Source organism: Thamnophis sirtalis, unplaced genomic scaffold, assembly GCF_051295495.1.
Source record: "Thamnophis sirtalis isolate CommonGarterSnake01/CBP01778 unplaced genomic scaffold, rThaSir2_p1.2 scaffold_2, whole genome shotgun sequence".
In the NCBI taxonomy this organism is placed as follows: domain Eukaryota; kingdom Metazoa; phylum Chordata; class Lepidosauria; order Squamata; family Natricidae; genus Thamnophis; species Thamnophis sirtalis.
Window position 1 is genome coordinate 53,721,390 of NW_028261382.1, and position 23,264 is coordinate 53,744,653.

The window sequence follows — 23,264 nt, forward strand, 5'->3', positions numbered from 1 at the left end:
AAGGTGCATGTGCAGGGGGGGGGGCGCGTTCGTGATGGATTTTGGGGGCTGGAAGGCCTCCTGCACCATCCTGGAAACTTCCCAACTTCCACCCAACTTCCCACGGGAAGCCCTTGAAAGCTGCAAAGGAAGCCAGTGGGGAAGACTTATGTTGGAGCACAGAGGCCTCGATCCAGATCCCTACTCTGCCCCCCCAACTTCCTTTCTTTATTATGCTCCTCTTTCCCGTCCTTCCCTCCCTTCTTTCCCATGCTCTTTTCCTTCCTTCTTCCCTTCCCCCTTTTTCGTGCTCTTTACCTTCCTTCCTGTTATTTTCTTCTTTCCTTTTTATCGTACTCCTCTTTACCTTCCTTCCTCCCCTCCCTCCACCTGTCTCTGATCCTTCCTTCCTTTTCCCCCCCGCTTTCCCGTGCTCCTCCCTCCCTTCTTCCTCTTTATCATGCTCTCTAGAAGGCTGCAGGCCTGACGCCTTCCCTCCATCCCTCCCTTCCCCCTTTCTCATGCTTCCTTCCTTCCTTCCTTCCTTCCTTCCTTCCTTCCTTCCTTCCTTCCTTCCTTCCTTCCTCTTTATTGTGCTCTTTAGAAGGCTGCAGGCCTGATGCCTTCCTTCCTTCCCTCCATTCCTCCCTTTCCCCTTTCCCATGCTTTTTTCCTTCCTTCCTTCCTTCCTTCCTTCCTCTTTATCGTGCTCTTTAGAAGGCTGCAGGCCTGATGCCTTCCTTCCTTCCCTCCATCCCTCCCTTCCCCACTTTTTCATGCTTTTTTCCTTCCTTCCTTCCTTCCTTCCTTCCTTCCTTCCTTCCTTCCTTCCTCTTTATTGTGCTCTTTAGAAGGCTGCAGGCCTGACGCCTTCCTTCCCTCCATCCCTCCCTTCCCCCTTTCTCATGCTCCTTTTTTCCTTCCTTCCTTCCTTCCTTCCTTCCTTCCTTCCTTCCTTCCTTCCTTCCTTCCTCTTTATCGTGCTCTTTACCTAACCTTCCTTACAACCTAGTTAAAAGAGCGAAAACCAAGAGAGAGAAGTCCCCGTCACAAAGTTTATAACTAGGTTTAAGCCGAGGACCGGGAAACGGCAGGAGTTTTCTAAGCCCTGTGCCAGGGTTATCCACCCAGCCTTGGGTTCCCCCCTCCTACCATCCCCTTGCCCTGCACACCTCTTTACACACACACACACACAGTGACACTCCTGACACTCCTCCCTGAGCGTGCTTCTCTTTTATTTCTGGTGGTTGCGGGTACAGTATCCTGGTGGGGGCAGGCGTCCTCTTCCTTTGGCTTGGCCGTAAGGGCTGTTGACCGCCTCCTTGTAGAAAAGGTTGAACGGAGCAGGGCCCAGGGGGGTCTTGGGCAGCTGGTTGCCGGAGGTCCATTGTGGGGCGGGGTTGTTTGGAGGCCTGTGTCGCGAGGCGCCGCTGCTGCTGCTGGTCAGAGGCCTGGAAACCGGTCCCTGAAAGCCGGGCGCGGCGGGGTACCTGCAAAAGGAGCCATCGGAGAAGGCAGTGCTTCAAAAAAACCAACAACAAGGATGTTCTTTCTGCGCCAACTCAGGAAGCTTAAACTGCCCAAGGAGCTGCTGGTTCTGTTCTACAGAGGAAGGATTGAGTCTCTCATCTGCAGCTCCATCACTGTCTGGTTTGGCTCTGCAACCCAACAAGACAGACAGAGACGTCAGAGGAGAACCAGAACGGCAGAAAGAAACAATGGCTGCCAACTTGCCTTTTATTGAGGACCTGCGCACTGCACGAGTCAAAAAGAGGGCCGTGAAAATATCTACAGACCCCTGGCACCCTGGACACAAATTGTTTCAACTCCGACCCTCAAAACTACGCTATAGAGCATTGCACACCAAGACAAATAGACACAAGGGCAGTTTTTACTGAATGCCATCACTCTGCTAAACAATTAATTCCCTCACCACTGTCAAACCATTCACTAAGGCTGCATTACTATTCTTCTTCTCTTCCTTCCTTGTACCTCTCTCTCTCCCCACTTATGACTATAACCATGTTTCTTCTATCTTTCAACTCAAAACAACACTATAGGGCACTGCACACCAACACAACAAGACACGAGGAGAGTTTTCCCCCGAATGCCATCACTCTGCTAAACAACGAAGTCCCATAACACTGTCAATAATTTACTAAGCCTCTATTATCATTCTTCTTCTCTTATGACTATAACCATGTTGCTTCTATCTTTCACCTCAAAACAACACTAAGGGCACTGCACACCAACACAACAAGACACGAGGAGAGATTTTCCCCTGAATGCCATCACTCTGCTAAACAACGAAGTCCCATAACACTGTCAATAATTTACTAAGCCTCTATTATCATTCTTCTTCTCTTATGACTATAACCATGTTGCTTCTATCTTTCAACTCAAAACAACACTATAGGGCACTGCACACCAACACAACAAGACACGAGGAGAGTTTTTCCCCGAATGCCATCACTCTGCTAAACAACGAAGTCCCATAACACTTTCAATAATTTACTAAGCCTCTATTATCATTCTTCTTCTCTTCCTTCCTAGTATCTATCTCTTCCCACTTATGACCATCGCCATGTTGCTTTTATCTTTAAATTTTATATTGTTTTATTTGTTTCCTAGTATGATATGATTGCTTATTAGTAACCTTGACTATCACTAAGCGCTGTATCTTTTGATTCTTGATGAATGTATTTTGTTCTCCTTATGTGGCGAGAGCCGAGGTGGCGCAGTGGTTAGGGTGCAGTACTGCAGGCCACTTCAGCTGACTGCTATCTGCAGTTCAGCGGTTCAAATCTCACCGGCTCAAGGTTGACTCAGCCTTCCATCCTTCCGAGGTGGGTGAAATGAGGACCCAGACAGTGAGGGCGATATGCTGACTCTGTAAACCGCTTAGAGAGGGCTGAAAGCTCTATGAAGCGGTATATAAGTCTAACTGCTATTGCTATTGCTATGTACACTGAGAGCCTCTGCACCAGAGACAAATTCCTTGCCTGTCCAGTCACGCGCGGCCCATCTCCCAAACTGGATCCCTTTCGGGGCCCAGCCCACTCACCCCACGGGAGGCGGCATCGCAGTGTCTTGAGGCCCCGGTTTTTCGGCGGACCGAATCCACAGCTGGGTTGGAAGTAGAAACTACGGAGAGAGGAATTTCCCTGTTAGGCGTCCGTATCCTAAAAGACCGGAAGGAAGGCACTGCTGTTGACGCTATCCGAGGAGTGCAGACGGACGTTAATGGGTCGTGATGGAGAACACTGTTGCGGCCCCATCGGAGCTGTTGGGGCCCACTAGTGGAGCTGGCAGCCGATTCGGAGAGTGAGGAGGTTGCGGGAGGAACCTGGGCCAGTCCTGGAGTCTGGGGAAGGCTCTGAGGAGGGCTCTGTGTCGGAGGCAGAGAGGGGGCCAGGGCTGTCTGACAGTTATCAGCTGCCTTCGGAGTCAGACATCAGTGAGGCAGAAGAACAGCTGGAGCCTGTTCCCAGTGTGAGTTGTCGGACGAAGGGAACAGCTAAAGAACAGGGGTCGACTTGGGAGTGAGGCCACAGGGGGATGCTGAATGGCCCCTCCCAGAGGGAATAAAAGAGGAGCAAAAAGGGAGTGGAGTTTGCAGGAGACAATTAGTTCGCTTCATTGGTTTGTGACTCTCCGAGGCTCCTGGCCAAGTTCTGCAGATCTCCACCTGGCAGCTCTCCAAGCCAGATAAGGTCTGTGACCGTAAATCCTCCCTCAAAAGGACTTTGCTGGAGGTGAATGAGCAGAATTCACAGCCAATTAATAAAAGGGTTTTTTGTCGAGACCAAGAGTTGGCTTCAGGCTCTCGGGGAGCCTCGGTCAGAACAGAAGCCCGGTTCAGAGGAAGAGGAGTTGGAACTGGGACAACGTCTCCCTTGGCATGTTTGATGAGGCCAGTGGAGCAGAAGCTGTGGGAGCTCCATCCCCGGAGTTTTTAAAGAAGAGCCTGGACAGCCACATCTCTGAAACAGGGTAGAGTTGGGGCCACTGGTCTTTCCTCACCACCCCAAGTGGCTGATGATGCCCTGGTGCCTTTGGATTGCCCCCCCCCTCCTCCCCTCTGCTCCGTCCGCCTACCTTCTGCATCTCCTGCTGGGGCGGCTCTTTCATTTTGGAGATTGCGTTCCGGAGACGGGAATTCTCTTCCTCCAGAACGCTGATCCGGATGTTGTTGGCCTGCAGCTGTTTGCCCATGTCTTCTGTCACGTTCCCGGAGACTGCAAAGAATTAAAAACCAGGTTGGGGGAATCCGTGCCGGAACGGAAGGAGCGGTGTTTTTGGAATGGCTGCGCTCAGAACGGGATGGGTGGTGCAAGGCTCAGGGGCTAAGATGCTGAGCTTGTCGATCACAAAGGTCGGCAGTTTGGCGGTTCGAATCCCTAGCACCGCATACCGTAGTGAGCTCCCGTGACTTGTCCCAGCTTCTGCCAACCTAGCAGTTCGAAAGCAGGTAAAAAATGCAAGTAGAAAAATAGGAACCACCTTTGGTGGGAAGGGAAGAGCGTTCCGTGCGCCTTCGGCTTTGAGTCATGCCGGCCACATGACCACGGAGACGTCTTCGGGCAGCGCTGGCTCTTCGGCTCCACCCCCAATAGTTTTTTAAAAATTTTATTTTCATATAAGTATCCACAAGTATGCCCTTATTATGTATTATCCAATATTATATCAATTCCTCTCACCATCTACCCACAATAATACACCTTATTATATCATGCTTTACTACAGCACTACCTTCTCTCCCACCCTCCTCCTTCCTTCCCTCTATCATCTCTCTTCTCTACTTCCCTTTCCTCTTTCCGCTCCTTCTCTCTCTCCTCTTTTCCTCACCTCTGCTTCCTTCTCTCCTATCCCTTCTCTTTCCCCCTCCTCCCTTCCACGCGCTCCACTTGGCTTCCATGGTGTCCTTCAGCATCCGAGCAGACTCAGTTTAATATTGATGGCATTCGGCTTTGGAACGGAGATGAGCACCGCCCCCTAGAGCCGGGAACGACTAGCATGGATGTGCGAGGGGAAAATTTACCTTGACCTGGTCAAGGAGGGTCCCATCTTCCTAATTGAAACCAGGGCTCAATTTGTCTTAGACGTTGTGAAATCAAAGAATGGGCTGTGCTCACCCAGATTACCGTATTTTTCGGACTATAGGACGCACCTTCCCCCCCCCCCTAAAAAGGGTGAAAATGTGGGTGCGTCTTATACACTGAATGTAGCTCCGGGCCCCCACCGGCCCCCCACCCTTTGGCCTCTGCCTCCTTGCAGCAAATGGAGAAAATGGGGCTCGCGGAGACAGCAATAGGCTATGGGAATCCCTGCAGCCTGAAACAGCTGATTATCGGGAGGCCCCTATTGAAATTGAAAGTGAAACTTGCTGTTTGCTGCAAGGAGGCAAATTGCTGGGAGGCAGAGACAGATTTTTTTTCCCCTTGTGCTAATCAGGCTAAACTGAAACAGGCTGGGGTTTTTTTTTGCTGTTTGCTGCAATGAGGTAAGTCAATAACTATAAATGCCTATAGAATGTTCAATTTATGAGACTTATTTTTCAAAGACTGCTTTATTATTGTTCTAGACAGCTTAACAAAATGAAGAAGCTTTTTTTTAAACAAATGCTTGATCTGAAGAGGCCCAGTGCTATTGTACCTTCTTTTAAATAGCAGAGAATAACTATACTTCCAGAAAGCCGCATCCATCTTAACAGCATCAGTACCAGTATAGCCTGAAATGTAACACTACAAACAATGTATATTGTCTGTACTGTTTGCTGTTTGCTGCAAGGAGGCAAATTGCTAGGAGGCAGAGGCAGATTGTTTTTCCCTCGTTTTCCACCCCAAAAGGCTAGGTGCGTCTTATACTTTGGAGCGTCTTATACTCCCAAAAATACGGTAACCTCTTACTTTGGTGGTGGTTTGCTGCTTGCTGCAAGGAGGCAAATTGCTGGAAGCAGAGGCAGATTGTTTTTCCCTTGTTTTCCGCCCCAAAAGCTAGGTGCGTCTTATACTTTGGAGCGTCTTATACTCCGAAAAATACGGTAACCTCTTACTTTGTGGTGGTTTGCTGTTTGCTGCAAGGAGGCAAATTGCTAGGAGGCAGAGGCAGATTGTTTTTCCCTTGTTTTCCGCCCCGAAAGCTAGGTGCGTCTTATACTCCCAAAAATACGGTAACCTCTTACTTTGGTGGTGGTTTGCTGTTTGCTGCAAGGAGGCAAATTGCTAGGAGGCAGAGGCAGATTGTTTTTCCCTTGTTTTCCGCCCCGAAAGCTAGGTGCGTCTTATACTTTGGAGCGTCTTATACTCTGAAAAATACGGTAACCTCTTACTTTGGTGGTGGTTTGCTGTTTGCTGCAAGGAGGCAAATTGCTAGGAGGCAGAGGCAGATTGTTTTTCCCTTGTTTTCAGCCCCAAAAGCTAGGTGCGTCTTATACTTTGGAGCGTCTTATACTCCGAAAAATACGGTAACCTCTTACTTTGGTGGTGGTTTGCTGTTTGCTGCAAGGAGGCAAATTGCTAGGAGGCAGAGGCAGATAGTTTTTCCCTTGTTTTCAGCCCCAAAAGCTAGGCGCGTCTTATACTTTGGAGGGTCTTATACTCCGAAAAATACGGTAACCTCTTACTTTGGTGGTGGTGGCGGAGTTCACATTCACGGCGCTTAATCGGCACGTCGATTCAGGGGGGGGGGTCCCTCCTCCCCCTACCCGGGGGGGGGGAAGGGAAACTTACTTTCAAACTGGGTCTCCGCGGGAATGTGAAGATCAGGGAAGAAGACCAAGAGTTTCTCCTTCTCCTTCATCTCGTGGATCAGCTCCCCCAGCTCGGCGATGGTCCTCTGCAGATCGGAGGCGGACTGCTCCAACCCCTGCTTCTCCTGCTTCAGTTTCTCCGTGAGCTTCTGGGTGGAGAGAGCGGTGCACGTCACCTTGCAAGCTTTCTGAATTCTACAGCAGAGCTCCTACGGGGAGACGGAAACTAAGCCTGGCCTCAGAATGAGCGAGCGGAAGGGAGGAAAAGCGCAAGAGTGAGAGCATTTAGACTTGTAGACCGCTTCAGAAAGCTTTGCAGCATTTTCTCAGCCGTTTACAGAGTCGGCTTATGCCCACAACCATCACCACCCCCGGAACAATCTGGGTCTCCGTTTTACCAACCTCCGAAGAAAGGAAGGCTGAGCCAACCTTGAGCTGGTCATGATCGAACTCTCGGCAGTGGGCAGAATTAGCCTGCAATACTGCCTCCTAACCACTGGGGGGGGGAGGGAAGGAAGGAAGGAAGGAAGTCTGAGCCAACCTTGAGCTGGTCATGATCGAACTCTCGGCAGTGGGCAGAATTAGCCTGCAATACTGCCTTCTAACCACTGGGAGGGAGGGAAGGAAGGAAGGAAGGAAGGAAGGAAGGAAGGAAGGAAGGAAGGAAGTCTGAGCCAACCTTGAGCTGGTCATGATCGAACTCTCAGCAGTGGGCAGAATTAGCCTGCAATACTGCCTTCTAACCACTGGGAGGGAAGGAAGGAAGGAAGTCTGAGCCAACCTTGAGCTGGTCATGATCGAACTCTCGGCAGTGGGCAGAATTAGCCTGCAATACTGCCTTCTAACCACTGGGAGAGAGGGAGGGAAGGAAGGAAGGAAGGAGGGAAGGAAGGAAGGAAGGAAGGAAGTCTGAGCCAACCTTGAGCTGGTCATGATAGAACTCTCGGCAGTGGGCAGAATTAGCCTGCAATACTGCCTTCTAACCATTGGGAGGGAGGGAGGAAGGAAGGAAGGAAGGCTGAGCCAACCTTGAGCTGGTCATGATCGAACTCTCGGCAGTGGGCAGAATTAGCCTGTAATACTGCTTTCTAACCATTGGGAGGGAAGGAAAGAAGGAAGGAAGGAAGGCTGAGCCAACCTTGAGCTGGTCATGATCGTACCCTCGGCAGTGGGCAGAATTCACCTGTAATACTGCTTTCTAACCACTGGGAGGGAAGAAGGAAGAAAAGAAGGAAGGAAGGAAAGAAGGAAGGTAGGAAAGGGAAAAGGAAGAGCAAAACAATAGCAATAGCACTTAGACTTATATACCGCTTCATGGTGTTTTACAGCCCTCTCATTGATTTACAAAGTCAGCATATGGCCCCCAACAATCTGGGTCCTTGTTTTACCGACCTTGAAGGACGGAAGGCTAAGTCAACCTTGAATTGCTCAGGATCGAACTTCTTGCAGTCGGCAGAGTTAGCCTGCAGTACTGGTATAATCCCCAACGTACGATCACAGTTCCTACCCCACTGCCTTGAGCCAGTCAGGATTGAACTCCTGGCAGTCAGCAGAATTAGCCTGCAATACTGCCTTCTAACCACAAGGAAGGAAGGAAGGAAGGAAGGAAGGAAGGAAGGAAGGAAGGAAGGAAGGAAGGAAGGAAGGAAGGAAGGAAGGAAGGAAGGAAGAGCAAAGCAATAGCAATAGCAATAGCACTTAGACTTATATACCACTTCATGGTGCTTTACAGCCCTCTCTAATTGATTTACAGAGTCAGCCTCTTGCCCCCAACCATCTGGGTCCTCATTTTACCCACCTCGGAAGGAGGGAAAGCTGAGTCAACTTTGAGTCGGTCAGCATCAAACTCCTGGCAATTGGCAGAATTAGCCTGCAATACTGCCTTCTAACCACTGCGCCACCACAGCTCTTAATAGCAATAGCACTTAAGACTTATATACCGCTTCACAGTGCTTTTACAGCCCTCTCTAGGTGGTTTACAGAGTCAGCCTCTCTCGCCCCCAACAATCTGGGTCCTCGTTTGACCCACCTGGGAAGGACGTAAGGCTGAGTCGACCTTGAATTGCTCAGGATCGAACTCCTGGCAGTCGGCAGAGTTCGCCTGCAGTACTGGTAGAATCCCCAACTTACAACCCCAGTTCCTACCCCACTGCCTTTCCCCAGACCTTCTGGGCCTCCAGCCGGCTTTGCAACTCCCATTTCTCTCCCTGGATCTCCTTCAGTCGCTCTTTCATCATCTGGCGGTCATCTTCTGTATCGGCCACCGTGGTCTTCAGCTGCTCGCATTCTTGGTCCAGGCTGTCCAGCTGCTGCATCAGATTCTGTTGCTTGACCTGGAGTGACTGCAGGGAGAGAGAGAGATGGAAGGGGGATATTATGGGACTGAAATGCCAGTAAAATGCCAATCTTCAATCGGTCAGCTAAGTCTGACGGTGAAGCTTCAAGAAAACAGCAAGGATTACAGTAGTGGCTAGAACTGTGGGAACCTTACGAGAAAAGTATATTTTTGACATTTGATGGCTAATAACACCACTTTTCCTTTGAGTAATTCCATAAACTTATATGTCAATGGAAAGATAAATTAATCAAGAATGTAATGCAACAAAGTTTGTTCAATTGTCTGCGTTCTATGAAAAGTTATAGCCAAATATAGACAGCGATAAAACCTAGTTACTAGAAGCAATCATTGGTTTCGCATTAGAACAGCTGCAGAACTAAAAGACTTGATTCACTCCATTGTAAGGGCGTTATTCATGTTAAAGGTTACTCAACTAACTGGCATGGTGATAATTTTTATATATCTTGTTTTTTCTATGGTGATAATGTCTGATTATCTTGTTTTTTCTATGGTGATATTTTTTGTGGTGTTGAAGTGGTGTTATTGGCCATCAAACCTCAAAAACACTGCACACTTTTCCCAAAAGGTTTCCACAATTTTGGCCACTACTGTATATTCCCACAATATTGGAAAAATGAAGAAACACCGCGAGATGAAGAGATAATGAAGAAGATACTAGACTGTGCAGATAGTCTGAAGAAAAGAAAATGAGAAAGAAAGAAAATACAGAAAGAAAGACAGGAAGAAAAGAAAAAAAGAATAAAAGAGAAAGAAAGACAGAAAGGAAGAAAAAAAAGGAAAGAAAGGCAGAAAGGAAGAAAAGAGAAGAAAGGCAGAAAAGAAAAATAAAGACAGAAAGGAAAGGAAAAGAAAAAGGAAAGAAAAGAAAGACAAAGAGAAAAGAAAAAAAGGAAAGAAAAGAAAGACAGAAACAGAAAAGAGAAAAAGAAGAAACAGAAAGGAAGAAAAGAAAAAGAAAAAAGAAAGAAAGATGAAGGAAAGAAAGAAAAAGAAAGACAGACAGACAGGAAGGAAGGAAAGAAAGAAAAAGGAAAGAAAGACAAGGAAGAAAAGACAAAGTCAGAAAGAAAGAAAGAAAGAAAGAAAGAAAGAAAGAAAGAAAGAAAGAAAGAAAGAAAGAAAAAGACAGGAAGGAAGGAAAGAAAAAGAAAAAAATGAAAGAAAAACAAAAAGAAAGAAAAAGAAAGAAAAAAGAAAAAGGGAAAAAGAAAGGAAGAAAGAAAAGGAAAGAAAAAAAAGAAAGGAAAGAAAGAAAAAAAGAAAGGGAAAAAAGAAAGAAAAGAAGAAAAGAGAAAGAAAGAAAAGGAAAGAAAAAAAGAAGAAAGAAAGGAAAAAAGAAAAAGAAAGGAAAGAAAAAAAGAAGAAAGAAAGGAAAAAAGAAAAAGAAAGGAAAGAAAAAAAGAAAGGGAAGGAAGGAAGGAAGAAAGAAAAAAAAAGAAAGAAAGCTTCAAGAGCGTTTCACAGAGTGAAGCCTGTCTTCATCCCCTACTTTTCTTGGTGGGAAGACAGAAGGGGCTTCTCATTCTTTCTTCCATTTCCCAGTCCAACCTACAGTTTCCTGGGGGGAGGGAGGAGGAGAAGGGGAAGGACACCCCTTCTCCCTGGTCAGCCCCTCCGCCCCACCGCCGCCCCCGCTCACCTCCTGATGCTGGAGCATGCTGTCCCCTCGGGCCCTCTCTTTGTTGAGCTCCAGGTTGGTCCAGGCCAGCTGCTGCTCCACCCGCTCCAGCTGGCTGCCCAGGGCCTTCAGCTGCTCCTCCCGCCGGTCCACTTCGCCCTTCTCCACCATCTTGGACTCCATCTCCTCTTGCAGATCCTTTCGGGCCTGTTCTGTGAAAAGCACAAGCGCTCAGGAGCCTGCGAGGGGGTGGGAACGACTGAGGGGCTCAGGAGCTCCGTTTCCTGCAAGGGTTTCAGCCTCAGAATAACCTCAGAGTTGGAAGGGACCTGGTAGGTCATCTAGTCCAACCCCCTCTGCCCAAGCAGGAGACCTAACACCATTTCTGACAGAGGGCAGTCCAGTCTCTTCTTGAAAGTTGTGGGATGAAGCTCCCACAACTTCTGAAGGCAACTTCTGTTCCATGGGTTGATTGTTCTCACTGTCAGAAAATGTCTCCTTATTTCCAGGTTGAATCTCTCCTTGATCAATTTCCATCCATTATTCCTTGTCTGGCCTTCAAAGATGCTTTGGAGAATAGCTTGACTCCCCTCCTCTCTGTGGCAGCCCCTCAAATATTGGAAGATGTTCTCATGTCCCCCCCCTGGTCCTTCTCTTCACTAGACTAGCCAGGCCCAGTTCCTGCAACCGTTCTTCGTATATTTGAGCTTCCAGGCCTTTAATCATCTTAGATTCAGATTAACAGAGTTGGAAGGGACCTTTTAGGTCATCTAGTCCAACCCCTCACCCAAGCAAGGGACCCTACACCATTTCTGACAGATGGCAGCCCAGTCTCTTCTTGAAAGCCTCCAGGGATGAAGCTCCCACAACTTCCGAAGGCAACTTCTGTTCCATGGGTTGATGGTTCTCACTGTCAGGAAATTCCTCCTTATTTCCAGGTTGAATCTCTCCTTGGTCACTTTCCATCCATTCTTCCTTGTCTGGCCTTCGGGTGCTTTGGAAAATAGCTTGACTCCCCCCCTCTCTGTGGCAGCCCCTCAAATATTGGAAGGATGCTATCCTGTCTCCCCTGGTCCTTCTCTTCACTAGACCAGCCATGCCCAGTTCCTGCAACCGTCCATTGTATGTTTTATATGTTTATATGCACTTGTGCACATGTTTTCCCCACGACCACTGGGATCAAAATTCAGAAGCTTGGCAACTGACTCATATTAATGACCGTTGCAGTGTCTTGGGATCTGGTGATCCCCTTTTGTCATCTCCTGACATGCCAAGTCAGGAGGGGAAGCCAGAGTCACGTTAACAAAACCTTTTTACTAACATTAACTCCTGCAGAGATTCACTTAACAACTGTCCCCTTAGCAACATAAATTTTGGGCTCAGTTGCAGTCGTAAGGCGAGGACCACACAGTAATTACAGCACCAAGACATGAAGAGAGACATAAGATGGTCCTGTCTGAATGACATGCCCTGTTTAGTGGCTGTTCAAAGTTACGACAGGGGTAAAAATGAGTTAATTTTTCAACTGGAAGGTAAAGGTTTCCCTCGCACACAATGTGCTAGTCGTTCCCGACTCTAGGGGGTGCTGCTCCTCTCTGTTCCAAAGCCGAAGAGCCAGCACTGTCCGAAGACATCTCCGTGGTCATGTGGCCGGTACGACTCAAGGCCGAAGGCGCACGGAACGCTGCTCCCTTCCCACCAAAGGTGGTTTTCTATTTTTCTACTTGCATTTTTTACGTGCTTTCGAACTGCTAGGTTGGCAGAAGCTGGGACAAGTCACGGGAGCTCCCTCCGTTTTGTGGCGCTGGGGATTCGAACCGCCAAACTGCCGACCTTTCTGATCGACAAGCTCAGCGTCTTTAGCCACTGAGCCACCCTTTTCAGCTAGAAACACCCGTCTAAATTCAGTGTGCCGTTTGTTCTTACCCAGTTCCTGGATGGTGCTTTCCTGTACCTGGAGTTTTTCTTTCAAGGTGGACAGACTCATCTCCAGAGAAACAGCTCCTGGAAGAAGCCACACAAAAGACTCTTTAGGAGGAAGGAAGGAAGGAAGGAAGGAAGGAAGGAAGGAAGGAAGGAAGGAAGGAAGGAAGGAAGGAAGGAAGGAAGGAAGGAAGGAAGGAAAGGCAATAGCACTTAGATTTATATGCTGCTTCACAGTACTTTCCAGCCCTCTCTAAGCGGCTTACAGAGTCAGCCTCTTTCCCCCAACCATCTGGGAAGGAAGGAAGGAAGGAAGGAAGGAAGGAAGGAAGGAAGGACATAGCAATAGCACTTAGATTTATATGCTGCTTCACAGTACTTTCCAGCCCTCTCTAAGCGTCTTACAGAGTCAGCCTCTTGCCCCCAACAATCTGAGAAGGAAGGAAGTGGAAGGAAGGAAGGAAGGAAGGAAGGAAGGAAGGAAGGAAGGAAAGGCAATAGCACTTAGATTTATATGCCGCTTCACAGTACTTTCCAGCCCTCTAAGCGGCTTACAGAGTCAGCCTCTTGGCCCCAACAATCAGAGAAGGAAGGAAGGAGAAAAGGAAGGGAGGGAGGGAGGGAAGGAAGGAGAAAAGGAATAGCAATAGCACTTAGACTTATATGCCGCTTCACAGTCCTTTCCAGCCCCTCTCAAAGCGGTTTACAGAGTCAGCTTCTTGCCCCCAACAATCTGGGAAGGGAGGGAGGGAGGCAGGGTGGAAGGAAGGAAGGGAGGAAGGAAGGAAAGAAAGAAGGAAGGAGAAAAGGAATAGCAATAGCACTTAGACTTATATGCCGCTTCACAATACTTTCCAGGCAGCCCTCTCTGAGTGGTTTCCAGAGTCAGCCTGTTGCCCCCCAACAATCGTAGAAGGAAGGGAGGGAGGAAGGAAGGAAGGAGAAAAGGAATAGCAATAGCACTTAAGACTTATATGCCTCTTCACAGTGCTTTCACAGCCCTCTCTAAGCCGCTTACAGAGTCAGCCTCTCTTGCCCCCAACAATCTGGGCCTCCTCATTTTACCGACCTCTGAAGGCCGCGTTGGCCTTGAGCGGGCCAGGATTCTTCTCCGGCTCGTTCTGCGGGAGCCCCAAAACGGAAGAACCGCTGTCCTACCCAAATCCTGCCCAGCCTATACGTGGCTAAGCTGGCATCTCAAAAGGAAGAGATACTCACGGTTTCCGAGGTCCTCCTTGGCCTTCTGCAGCTTGGCCATCAGCTGCTGGCTTTCCCTCTCCTTCTTCTGCAGGAGCTGCTCCGTCTCCTCCCTCTGCTGCCTCTTGGCCTCTTTCTCCTTCTGCAGGCTGCCGTCGAGGTTCTCCAGCTGCTTCTTCAGCTGGTTCTTCTGCTTCTCGAACTCCTCCAGCTCCCCTTTCAGAGGGTTGATGAGCCCCATCAGCATCTGGATGTGCTTGTTGACCCGGGAAAGGTCCTTGCTCTGCTCGGTGGCCCAGTACCCCACGTCCATCGCCGTCAGCAGCTTGCCTCCCAGCCTCTCCTCCACCATCTTCAGGAACTTGCCCAGGGAGGACGAGATGTTCAGGGTGCCGCAGAGGTCGATGATGGCCTTGCCCACCTCCTGCAGGCTGGCCTGGGTGCTCTCGCAGGCGTCGCAGGGCACCAGGGCGCTCTCGATGGTCTGGGAGTGGACGCTCCGGCCGACCACGTTAACCGAGGGGTCCGAGCGGGCGCTGAAGGGCTGGTCCAGCAGCCGGCTGCCGGCGGAAGACGTCAACGGGGACGACTGGAAGATGGGCAACGTCACATCCGACTCGGAAGAGCCGCTTTTCAAACGTTCACGCTCGGCTTTGGCGACCCGCAAGGAGTTTTTTAGATTAGAAGCATCTTTGGTATATTTTTTCTAGGCACAAAAGGGGGAGGGGGAGAGGAAGGAATCTTAGTACGAATTATTATTTCACCTGGGGTGCATTAAGAAATATATATAGATGCATGTACAATACAATACAATAGCAGAGTTGGAAGGGACCTCGGAGGTCTTCTAGTCCAACCCCCTGCCTAGGCAGGAAACCCTGTACCGTTTCAGACAAATGGCTCTCCAACATCTTAAAGACTTCCAGTGTTGGGCATTCACAACTTCTGGAGGCAGGGAGTTCCACTGATTAATTGTTCTCACTGTCGGGAAATTTCTCCTCAGTTCTAAGTTGCTTCTCTCCTTGATTAATTTCCACCCATTGCTTCTTGTTCTGCCCTCAGGTGCCTTGGAGAATAGCTTGATCTCCTCTTCTTTGGGGCAACCCCTGGGATATTGGAAGACTGCTATCCTGTCTCCCCTGGTCCTTCTTTTCATTAAACTAGACACACCCAGTTCCTGCAACCGTTCTTCATATGTTTTAGTCTCCAGTCCCCTAATCCTCTTTGTTGCTCTTCTCTGCACTCTTTCTAAAGTCTCCACATCTTTCTTTGGCGACCAAAACTGGATGCAAATATTCCAAGTGTGGCCTTACCAAGGCCTTATAAAGTGGTATTAACACTTCACGTGATCTGGATTCCCTCTCTCTGTTGATGCAGCCTAGAACTGTGTTGGCTTTTTTTGGCAGCTGCTGCACACGGCTGGCTCACATTTAAATGGTTGGCCACTAGGATTACACACACTCACGCACGCACGCACGCACACACACACACACAAATAAATTCCACCCTGCAGTGCGATGCGAAGGTTGACACACCACTTGGCCTAAAATCACTCAGAATGAAATTTGGGGAAGGGGCAAGGGAAACAAGAAAGGAAAAGAGTGTGGACCAAACGACTTCGGAATATGGAACCAGATTATTAGAAAAAGAATTATTATTATTATTATTAGTCGCAACAACAGAATTGTATCGCAGTGGCCAGTTGTTTCATCGGATTTGGCATTGGTTACTAGTCGGGCCCCACCCAGGCGCCTAGGACGTCGTAACGTATTTTCGTAATATGCGTGCAGATCCAAGAAGTGCGGCTTTTTGCATTTGACTAGTGGTGATTTTATCAATTTTTAACTGTTTTAAATGTAATTCCAGTGCTTTTGGAGTAGCACCCAGTGTGCCAATTACCACTGGAATTACCACTGCTGGTTTGTGCCATAGTCGTTGAATTTCGATTTTTAAGTCCTTGTATTTTGCGATTTTTTTCACATTCCTTCTCATCGATCCTGCTATCCCCTGGTATTGCGATGTCTATGATTGTGACCTTATTTTTCTCAACCAGTGTGATGTCTGGTGTATTATGTGCCAGTATTTTGTCCGTTTGTATACGGAAATCCCACAAGATCTTGACCATCTGATTTTCGGTGACTTTTTCAGGCTGATGTTCCCACCAGTTTGTTGCTGTTTTAATATTATAATTTTTGCACAAATCCCAATGGATCATTTGTGCTACTGAATTGTGCCGCAATTTATAATCAGTCTGCGCGATTTTTTTTACAGCAGCTGAGTATGTGATCAACAGTTTCGTCAGCTTCTTTGCAAAGTCTGCATTTGGCATCATCAGAGGATTTTTCGATTTTGGCCTTAATGGCATTTGTGCGGATAGCTTGTTCTTGCGCAGCCAGGATTAGTGACTCTGTTTCTTTCTTCAATGTACCTGCTGTTAACCATAACCAAGTTTGTTCACTGTCCACTTTATCTTTTATTTTTTCCAGAAATTGGCCATGCAGTGCTTTGTTCTGCCAACTCTCCATTCTTGATTTTATCACATCTTTTCTGTATTCTTGTTTCGTCTGTTGGGCCTTCAGTAGATTTTTGTTCTTTATTTCAATTAATAGATGTTTTTGACTTTCTTTTAAATAATCAGCCAGTGCATGTTTTTCTTCTTCAACTGTTTGCTTCACTTGTTGTTGTTGTTGTTGTTGTTGTTGTTGTTATTATTATTATTATCTGCTCTATCAGCACTTGAAACTGACCAACAGCCGACGTCAACCATCCACCTGAAAACCAAACCTGCCTGTTACACTCGCCCATCAGATGGTTTTCGTTTTTGCCTTAGCCTTTTGCACAATGTTGTGGCCTGCCAGAGCATCCAGCAGAACTGGCAGCAGATTCGGACAGTGAGGAGGTTGGGGAGGGACCGGGGGCCAGTCCTGGAGTCTGGGGGAAGGCCCTCCAAGGAGGGAAACAAATAAATACCTCTGGCTTCATGGGAGCAGATGGACATTTGCCTACCTCGGCCACCAGCTGTTGATAAAGGGCGCCCATTTTCAGCATGCTGTTCCAGTACTTCCTCACGGTCAGCCCGATAGACATGGAGGGGCCTACCGGCCGCGAGGGGGGCACAGCCTCTTCGCTGAGAAGGTTCTCCGTGTATCCCGTGAAACTCTGGAGCAGCAGGAGAAGCCTATTTTTTGGGGGCGGTGGGGGGCACACAAAAGGAAATCTTTGTTTCAGGGGTCATGTTTTGCAAAGCACTTTCAAAGCCAACTAGAGCAAGAAATAATAACATTCAAATACCACATGTTAAGAAAACCACATTCTTTCTTATTGCAGAACAATTAAAGATGCATTAAATGAGTTCAGAAGGGTTCACCCACAAAACCACGCCCGACTAAACCGCGTCGCTGACGTCATCAACAGGGCGACAACAGCGCGGAGACAGAAGCACGCTGTAAACCCTAAACCTAAAATTAACACCTAAACCTAAACCTAACCCCCCTAAACCTAATCCTAATCCTAAACCTAATCCTAACCCTTAACCTAAACCTAATCCTAAACCTAACCCTAAACCTAACCCTTAACCCTAAACCTAACCCTTAACCTAACCCTAAACCTAATCCTAAACCTAATCCTAAACCTAATCCTAACCCTTAACCTAAACCTAATCCTAAACCTAACCCTAAACCTAACCCTAACCCTAGACCTAACCCTTAACCCTAAACCTAACCCTTAACCTAACCCTAAACCTAATCCTAAACCTAATCCTAAACCTAACCCTTAACCTAACCCTTAACCCTAAACCTAAACCTAACCCTTAACCTAACCCTAAACCTAATCCTAATAGCAATAGCAGTAGACTTATATACCGCTTCATAGGCCTTTCAGGCCTCTCTAAGCGGTTTACAGAGAGTCAGCATATTGCCCCCAACAATCTGGGTCCTCATTTTACCCACCTCGGAAGGATGGAAGGCTGAGTCAACCCTGAGCCGGTGAGATTTGAACCGCTGACCTGCTGATCTAGCAGTAGCCTGCAGTGCTGCATTTAACCACTGCGCCACCTTGGCTCCTCCTAATCCTAACCCTTAACCTAACCCTAAACCTAACCTTTAACCTAACCCTAAACCTAACCCTAACCCTTAACCTAACCCTAAACCTAACCCTAAACCTAACCCTAAACCTAACCCTTACCTTAAGTTGAATCGGCTTGCTTTCAAAGCGCTATTTAAAGCGCCCTTCTTTCTCCGCGCTGGCTGTTGTTGCCCTGTTGATGACGTCAGTGATGCGGTTTAATCGGGCACGGTTTAGTCGAGCGCGGTTTTGACGGGTCACGGTTCAGAAGGATTATGCTGAATTAGTAAACAAACTTAAAAGAAGGTATCCATAGTTTGACGTGCTGAAAATTTACAATGGGCAGGGTCAAGTGTGAAGTTCCTATGGTTCGCCCATGAGGCCAATGTTGAGAAAAGACAGGACACGACCTTTCTCGGGATGGAGCGAAGACCCAGATTGGGGGTCTGAGAGCCCCTTTTATTGAGATAGGACAAAGGCAGGAGGAGCAATAGCATGTGCTTAAAAACAGCCTGTAAAAGTACAATTTCTAATCTACGGCTCAGTCTATATATGGTTAAATCCTGGACGTCAATGGTAGGGCACATCTCAGAATGTTATGTTATGCACTATCAGGATGTTATGACGTTCTAGGAGTTTGTTTTCTCCTGTGTGGTTCAGCGTGGCTCTGCAAGCCCTAGTATGAACTGGGCCATGGGGGACACACACCTACACAAGGAACTATATTACAACAGATGAAAGACAAACAGACAGAGAAAGGAAGAAAAGAAGGAAAGAAAAGAAAGAAAAAGAAAAGAAAGACAGACAGATGGAAAGGAAGGAAAGAGAAAGAAAGAAAAAGGAAAGAAAGACAGACAGAAAGAAACTTTACACTTATACCAGAAGTGTATATTATGATATTGAATAATGAATAAATGGATGAAAGACAAACAGACAGAGAGAAAGGAAGAAAAGAAGGAAAGAGAAAGAAAGAAAAAGACAGAAAGACAGACAGATGGAAATGAAGGAAAGAGAAAGAAAGAAAAAGAAAAGAAAGACAGACAGAAAGAAACTTTACACTTATACCAGAAGTGTATATTATGATATTGAATAATGAATAAATGGATGAATGTAACGTTCCCGTGGTTCGCCCATGAGGCCAATGTTGAGAAAAGACAGGAGACAACCTTTCTCGGGATGCGACCCAGATTGGGGGTCTGAGAGCCCCTTTTATTGAGATAGGACAAAGGCAGGAGGAGCAATAGCATGTGCTTAAAAACAGCCTGTAAAAGTACAATTTCTAATCTACTGCTCAGTCTATATATGGTCAAATCCTGGACGTCAATGGTAGGGCACATCTCAGAATGTTATGTTATGCACTATCAGGATGTTATGACGTTCTAGGAGTTTGTTTTCTCCTGTGTGGTTCAGCGTGGCTCTGCAAGCCCTAGTATGAACTGGGCCATGGGGGACACACACCTGCACAAGGAACTATATTACAACAGTCAAGTTTTTTCCTGGTGCAGAGAGCTGTTTCCCTTCATTTTCTTCCAACTATCGCTCATCTACTAACAGAGATCCAGGCAGTTTTGGGATTATTAAAATGTATTTATTGGGATTCAAAATGTAGACTATTCCATTTTTTCTTTTTTAAATACAACTCAAAGGAAGAAGATCTGGCTTATCCTAACCACGGTTCCACCACAAAACCGCGGTAGACTCAAGCGCGCTCGACGAAAGTGCGTACGTGACGTCATCACAGCGCGACGAAAACAGCACGCTGTGAGCGGTAAACTTAAAATTAACGCATAAATCTAAACCTAACCCCCCCAACCTAATCCTAAGCCTAACCCTTAACCTAACGCTAACCCTTAACCTAACCCTAAACCTAACCCTAACCCTTAACCTAAACCTAAACCTAACCCTTACCTTTATGTGAATCGGCTTGCTTTAAAAGCGCTTTTTAAAGCACCCTTTTTTCTCTGCGGTCGTATTTGTCGCGCTGCTGATGACGTCAGGTACGCGCTTTAATCGGGCGCGCTTTAGTGGACCGCGGTTTTGTCGTGCCACGCCTAATCACAACCAAATTAGTTGAATTTAAGTGATAATAAAAACTGAAGCTTACCTTGCTCATTTTAGAAAGTTCTACAACATACAGATGAGTGAATTAACAACAAATCTTTTTACATATGTATGACGATATCCACATGTAAGTCTGTTAGATGAGTCTATATTTATTCTAATACCCTTAGATTTGCTGAACACAAAGTGAAATTCTTATCGTTTTCAGTTTTTTGAATGAAAAAACTGAAATAGTTTCAAATACCCCAGTACCTCAAATTTCATGGCAACTCCATGTGCTGTGCCTGGAGGCAGATTCAGAGAGTGAGGAGGTTTGGGGAGGAGCATGGGCCAGTCCTGGAGTCTGGGGAAGGCTCTGAGAAGGGCTCTGTGTCGGAGGGAGAGAGGGGGCCAGGGCCGTATGCCTTCGGAGCCAGACATCAGTGAGGCAGAGGAACAGCTGGAGCCTGTTCCCAGAGTGCAGAGTGGCCAGACGAAGGGAACAGCTAAGAAACATGGGTCAATTTGGGAGTAAGACCACAGGTGGACAATGAATGGCCCCTCCTATAGGGAATAAAAGAGTTCCTTGTCCTGCCTTCAGGTGCTTTGGAGAATAGTTTGACTCCCTCTTCTTTGGGGCAGCCCCGGAGATATTGGAAGACTGCTATCATGTCTCCCCTGGTCCTTCTTTTCATTAAACTAGACATGCCCAGTTCCTGCAACCGTTCTTCATATGTTTTAGTCTCCAGTCTGCTAATCATCTTGATTGCTCTTCTCTGCACTCTTTCAAGAGTCTCAACATTTTTTTTACATCGTAGCAACCAAAACTGGATGCAAATATTCCAAGTGTGGCCTTACCAAGGCCTTATAAAATGGTATTAACCCTTCACGCGATCTTGATTCTATCCCTCTGTTAATGCAATTTAAGCTTGGCTTTTGTGGATATTGCATTTGTTCAACTGGATATTGCCTGGCTCCAAATTACTCGAGGTGGCTTAAGATCGGACTTATTAAATTAAAAAGAAATATTAAATGTTAAAAAGAAAACAGTAGGAAAGAACGAAGCAGGCCTCCAGCTGTCATCCGAGGTGGCGCAGTGGTTAAATGCAGCACTGCAGGCTGCTTCAGCTGACTGCTGTTCAGCTGTTCAAATCTCACCGGCTCAGGGTTGACTCAGCCTTCCATCCTTCCGAGGTGGGTAAAAATGAGGACCCGGATTGTTTCCGAGGTGGGTCAAATGAGGACCCGGATTGTTGTTGGGGGCAATATGCTGACTCTGTAAACCGCTTAGAGAGGGCTGAAAGCCCTAGGAAGCGGTATATAAGTCTAACTGCTAAGTCTAACTGCTATCATCCTCCAAGGAAACATGAGCTCCCCCAAAGAATCTCTCCCAATTGAATCCCGCCCGTGTTTACCCAGAAACAAGACTTCCCTGGGGATTTAGACCCCCCTCCCCAAAGAAGAATAGACAAAAGTCGCGGGAGCTTCCGATGTTCACCTTACCTGTCGATCACTAGTTCCAGAAGAACCACGTGCGAATGCTGCGTGAATTCGGGGTCATTCTCCACAAAGTCATATTGTCCCATCAAAGACACCAAGTCCAGGTCGCAGGATACTTTATCTGGGAATTTCCAGGAAGGAAAACGCACCGCTCCGGCGTGGGAGAATACGCTGATGACGGTCCCTTGGAGGTCCGTGATATCCTTCCGCAAGCTTTCCATGCAGTTCTGGTTAACCAGCAAACTCACCATGATGCGTCCCCCTCCCCAGGTGTCATTTGAACCCGTAAGGAAAAAGCGCCGGTTTTGAGTCTTCAGGCTGATGTTTCCGGAGGGGAGCAGCTCAGGTAAGACGCTGGCATGAAAATGGCTTACCTGAAAGCACAGGAAAGGCAATAGCAATAGCAGTTAGACTTATATACCGCTTCATGGGGCTTTCAGCCCTCTCTAAGCGGTTTACAGAGTCAGCATATTGCCCCCAACAACAATCCAGGTCCTCATTTGACCCACCTCGGAAGGATGGAAGGCTGAGTCAACCCTGAGCCGGTGAGATTTGAACAGCCGAACTGCAGAACTGCAGTCAGCTGAAGTAGCCTGCAGTGCTGCATTTAACCACTGTACCACCTCGGCTCTCTGAGGCAGCTGAGAGGGGAAGCTAAGGGAGGAATAAAGCACCTGTGTGCATTTCATCAACTCCAAAAGGCAGTTTCTACAGCCAAGACATCCTGCAAACGTTTTAAAGGAGCCAAGGTGGGGCAGTGGTTAAATGCAGCACTGCAGGCTACTGCTAGATCAGCAGTTCAGCGGTTCAAATCTCACCGGCTCAGGGTTGACTCAGCCTTCCATCCTTCCAAGGTGGGTAAAATGAGGACCCAGATTGTTGGGGGCAATATGCTGACTCTCTGTAAACCGCTTAGAGAGGGCTGAAAGGCCTATGAAGCGGTATATAAGTCCACTGCTATTGCTATTAAACACCCAACAAAACCCCACCTCTGCCTGTCCCAGGTCTTTGGGAAGCAACTCGACAGGTAGGGCAAAAAATGCCCAATTCAGTTGGGCAACTGGGAAACCCACCGTAATAAAGCTTTTTTTATAAACTTTATTTATGAGAGCATATGCACCAAAGACACTGCCTCCAGAAGGTGTGAATGCCCCAACACTGGAAGTCTTTAGGAAGATGTTGGATAGCCACTTGTCTGAAACGGTATAGGGTTTCCTGCCTAGGCAGGGGGTTGGACTAGAAGACCTCCCAAGGTCCCTTCCAAATCTGCTATTGTATTGTAAATTCCTTGTGTTGACCAATCAAACTTGGCCAATAAAGAGTTCTATCCTATTCTATCCTATATCCCTATTCTATTCTATATTTCTATTTCATTCTATTTCTGTTCTGTTCTATTTCTATTCTATCTATCCCAGTGTTTCTCAACCTTGGCAACTTGAAGATGTCCGGACTTCAACTCCCAGAATTCCCCAGCCAGCATTCGCTGGCTGGGGAATTCTGGGAGTTGAAGTCCGGACATCTTCAAGTTGCCAAGGTTGAGAAACACTGAATTCTATTCTATATTTTCTATTCTAAAGAAACATTATCTTAAAGCTTCTGCAGCTCAGTAACAACCACCCTTCCACTCAATATCACCAAGCTTGGAAGTGGGGCAGCATATCAATAAATATAAATATTTTTTTAAAAACCGTTTTCCTAGAAGCGTGGCGATCCCAATTGGGATTTCTTCACATTTTTGATCTACCTTTATGGCTTGATAGGTAAACTCAAGGTAGAGAACATACAGGACACCCCTTCCACCTCCTCCTTCCCCCCCAAAAAACAACCCTGCAAGGCGG

At 47.3% G+C, this 23,264-nt stretch overlaps 1 protein-coding gene across 1 annotated transcript; it reads right to left on the minus strand.

Moving 5' to 3' along the window:
* Positions 1–1,197: 1,197 nt before the first annotated feature.
* CCDC157 (coiled-coil domain containing 157) lies at positions 1,198–21,881 on the minus strand. Its single transcript, XM_087705572.1, has 10 exons — positions 21,430–21,881; positions 16,831–17,002; positions 13,849–14,533; positions 12,634–12,711; positions 10,729–10,919; positions 8,896–9,072; positions 6,711–6,939; positions 4,078–4,217; positions 3,044–3,123; positions 1,198–1,469 (listed from the first exon to the last, which is right to left on the minus strand). The coding sequence occupies exons 1-10, from the start codon at positions 21,675–21,677 to the stop codon at positions 1,214–1,216; spliced, it is 2,256 nt and encodes a 751-aa protein (XP_087561698.1). The 5' UTR covers positions 21,678–21,881; the 3' UTR covers positions 1,198–1,213.
* Positions 21,882–23,264: the final 1,383 nt, after the last annotated feature.

Coding starts and splice junctions, on each gene's coding strand:
- CCDC157 (XM_087705572.1), bottom strand. CDS start 21,677: ATGGTGAGTTTGCTGGTTAACCAGAACTGCATGGAAAGCTTGCGGAAG. Junction 10,920..12,633: donor AAGCACCATCCAGGAACTGG/GTAAGAACAAAC, acceptor TGCTTTTCACAG/AACAGGCCCGAAAGGATCTG. Junction 9,073..10,728: donor GCATGCTCCAGCATCAGGAG/GTGAGCGGGGGC, acceptor CTCTCCCTGCAG/TCACTCCAGGTCAAGCAACA.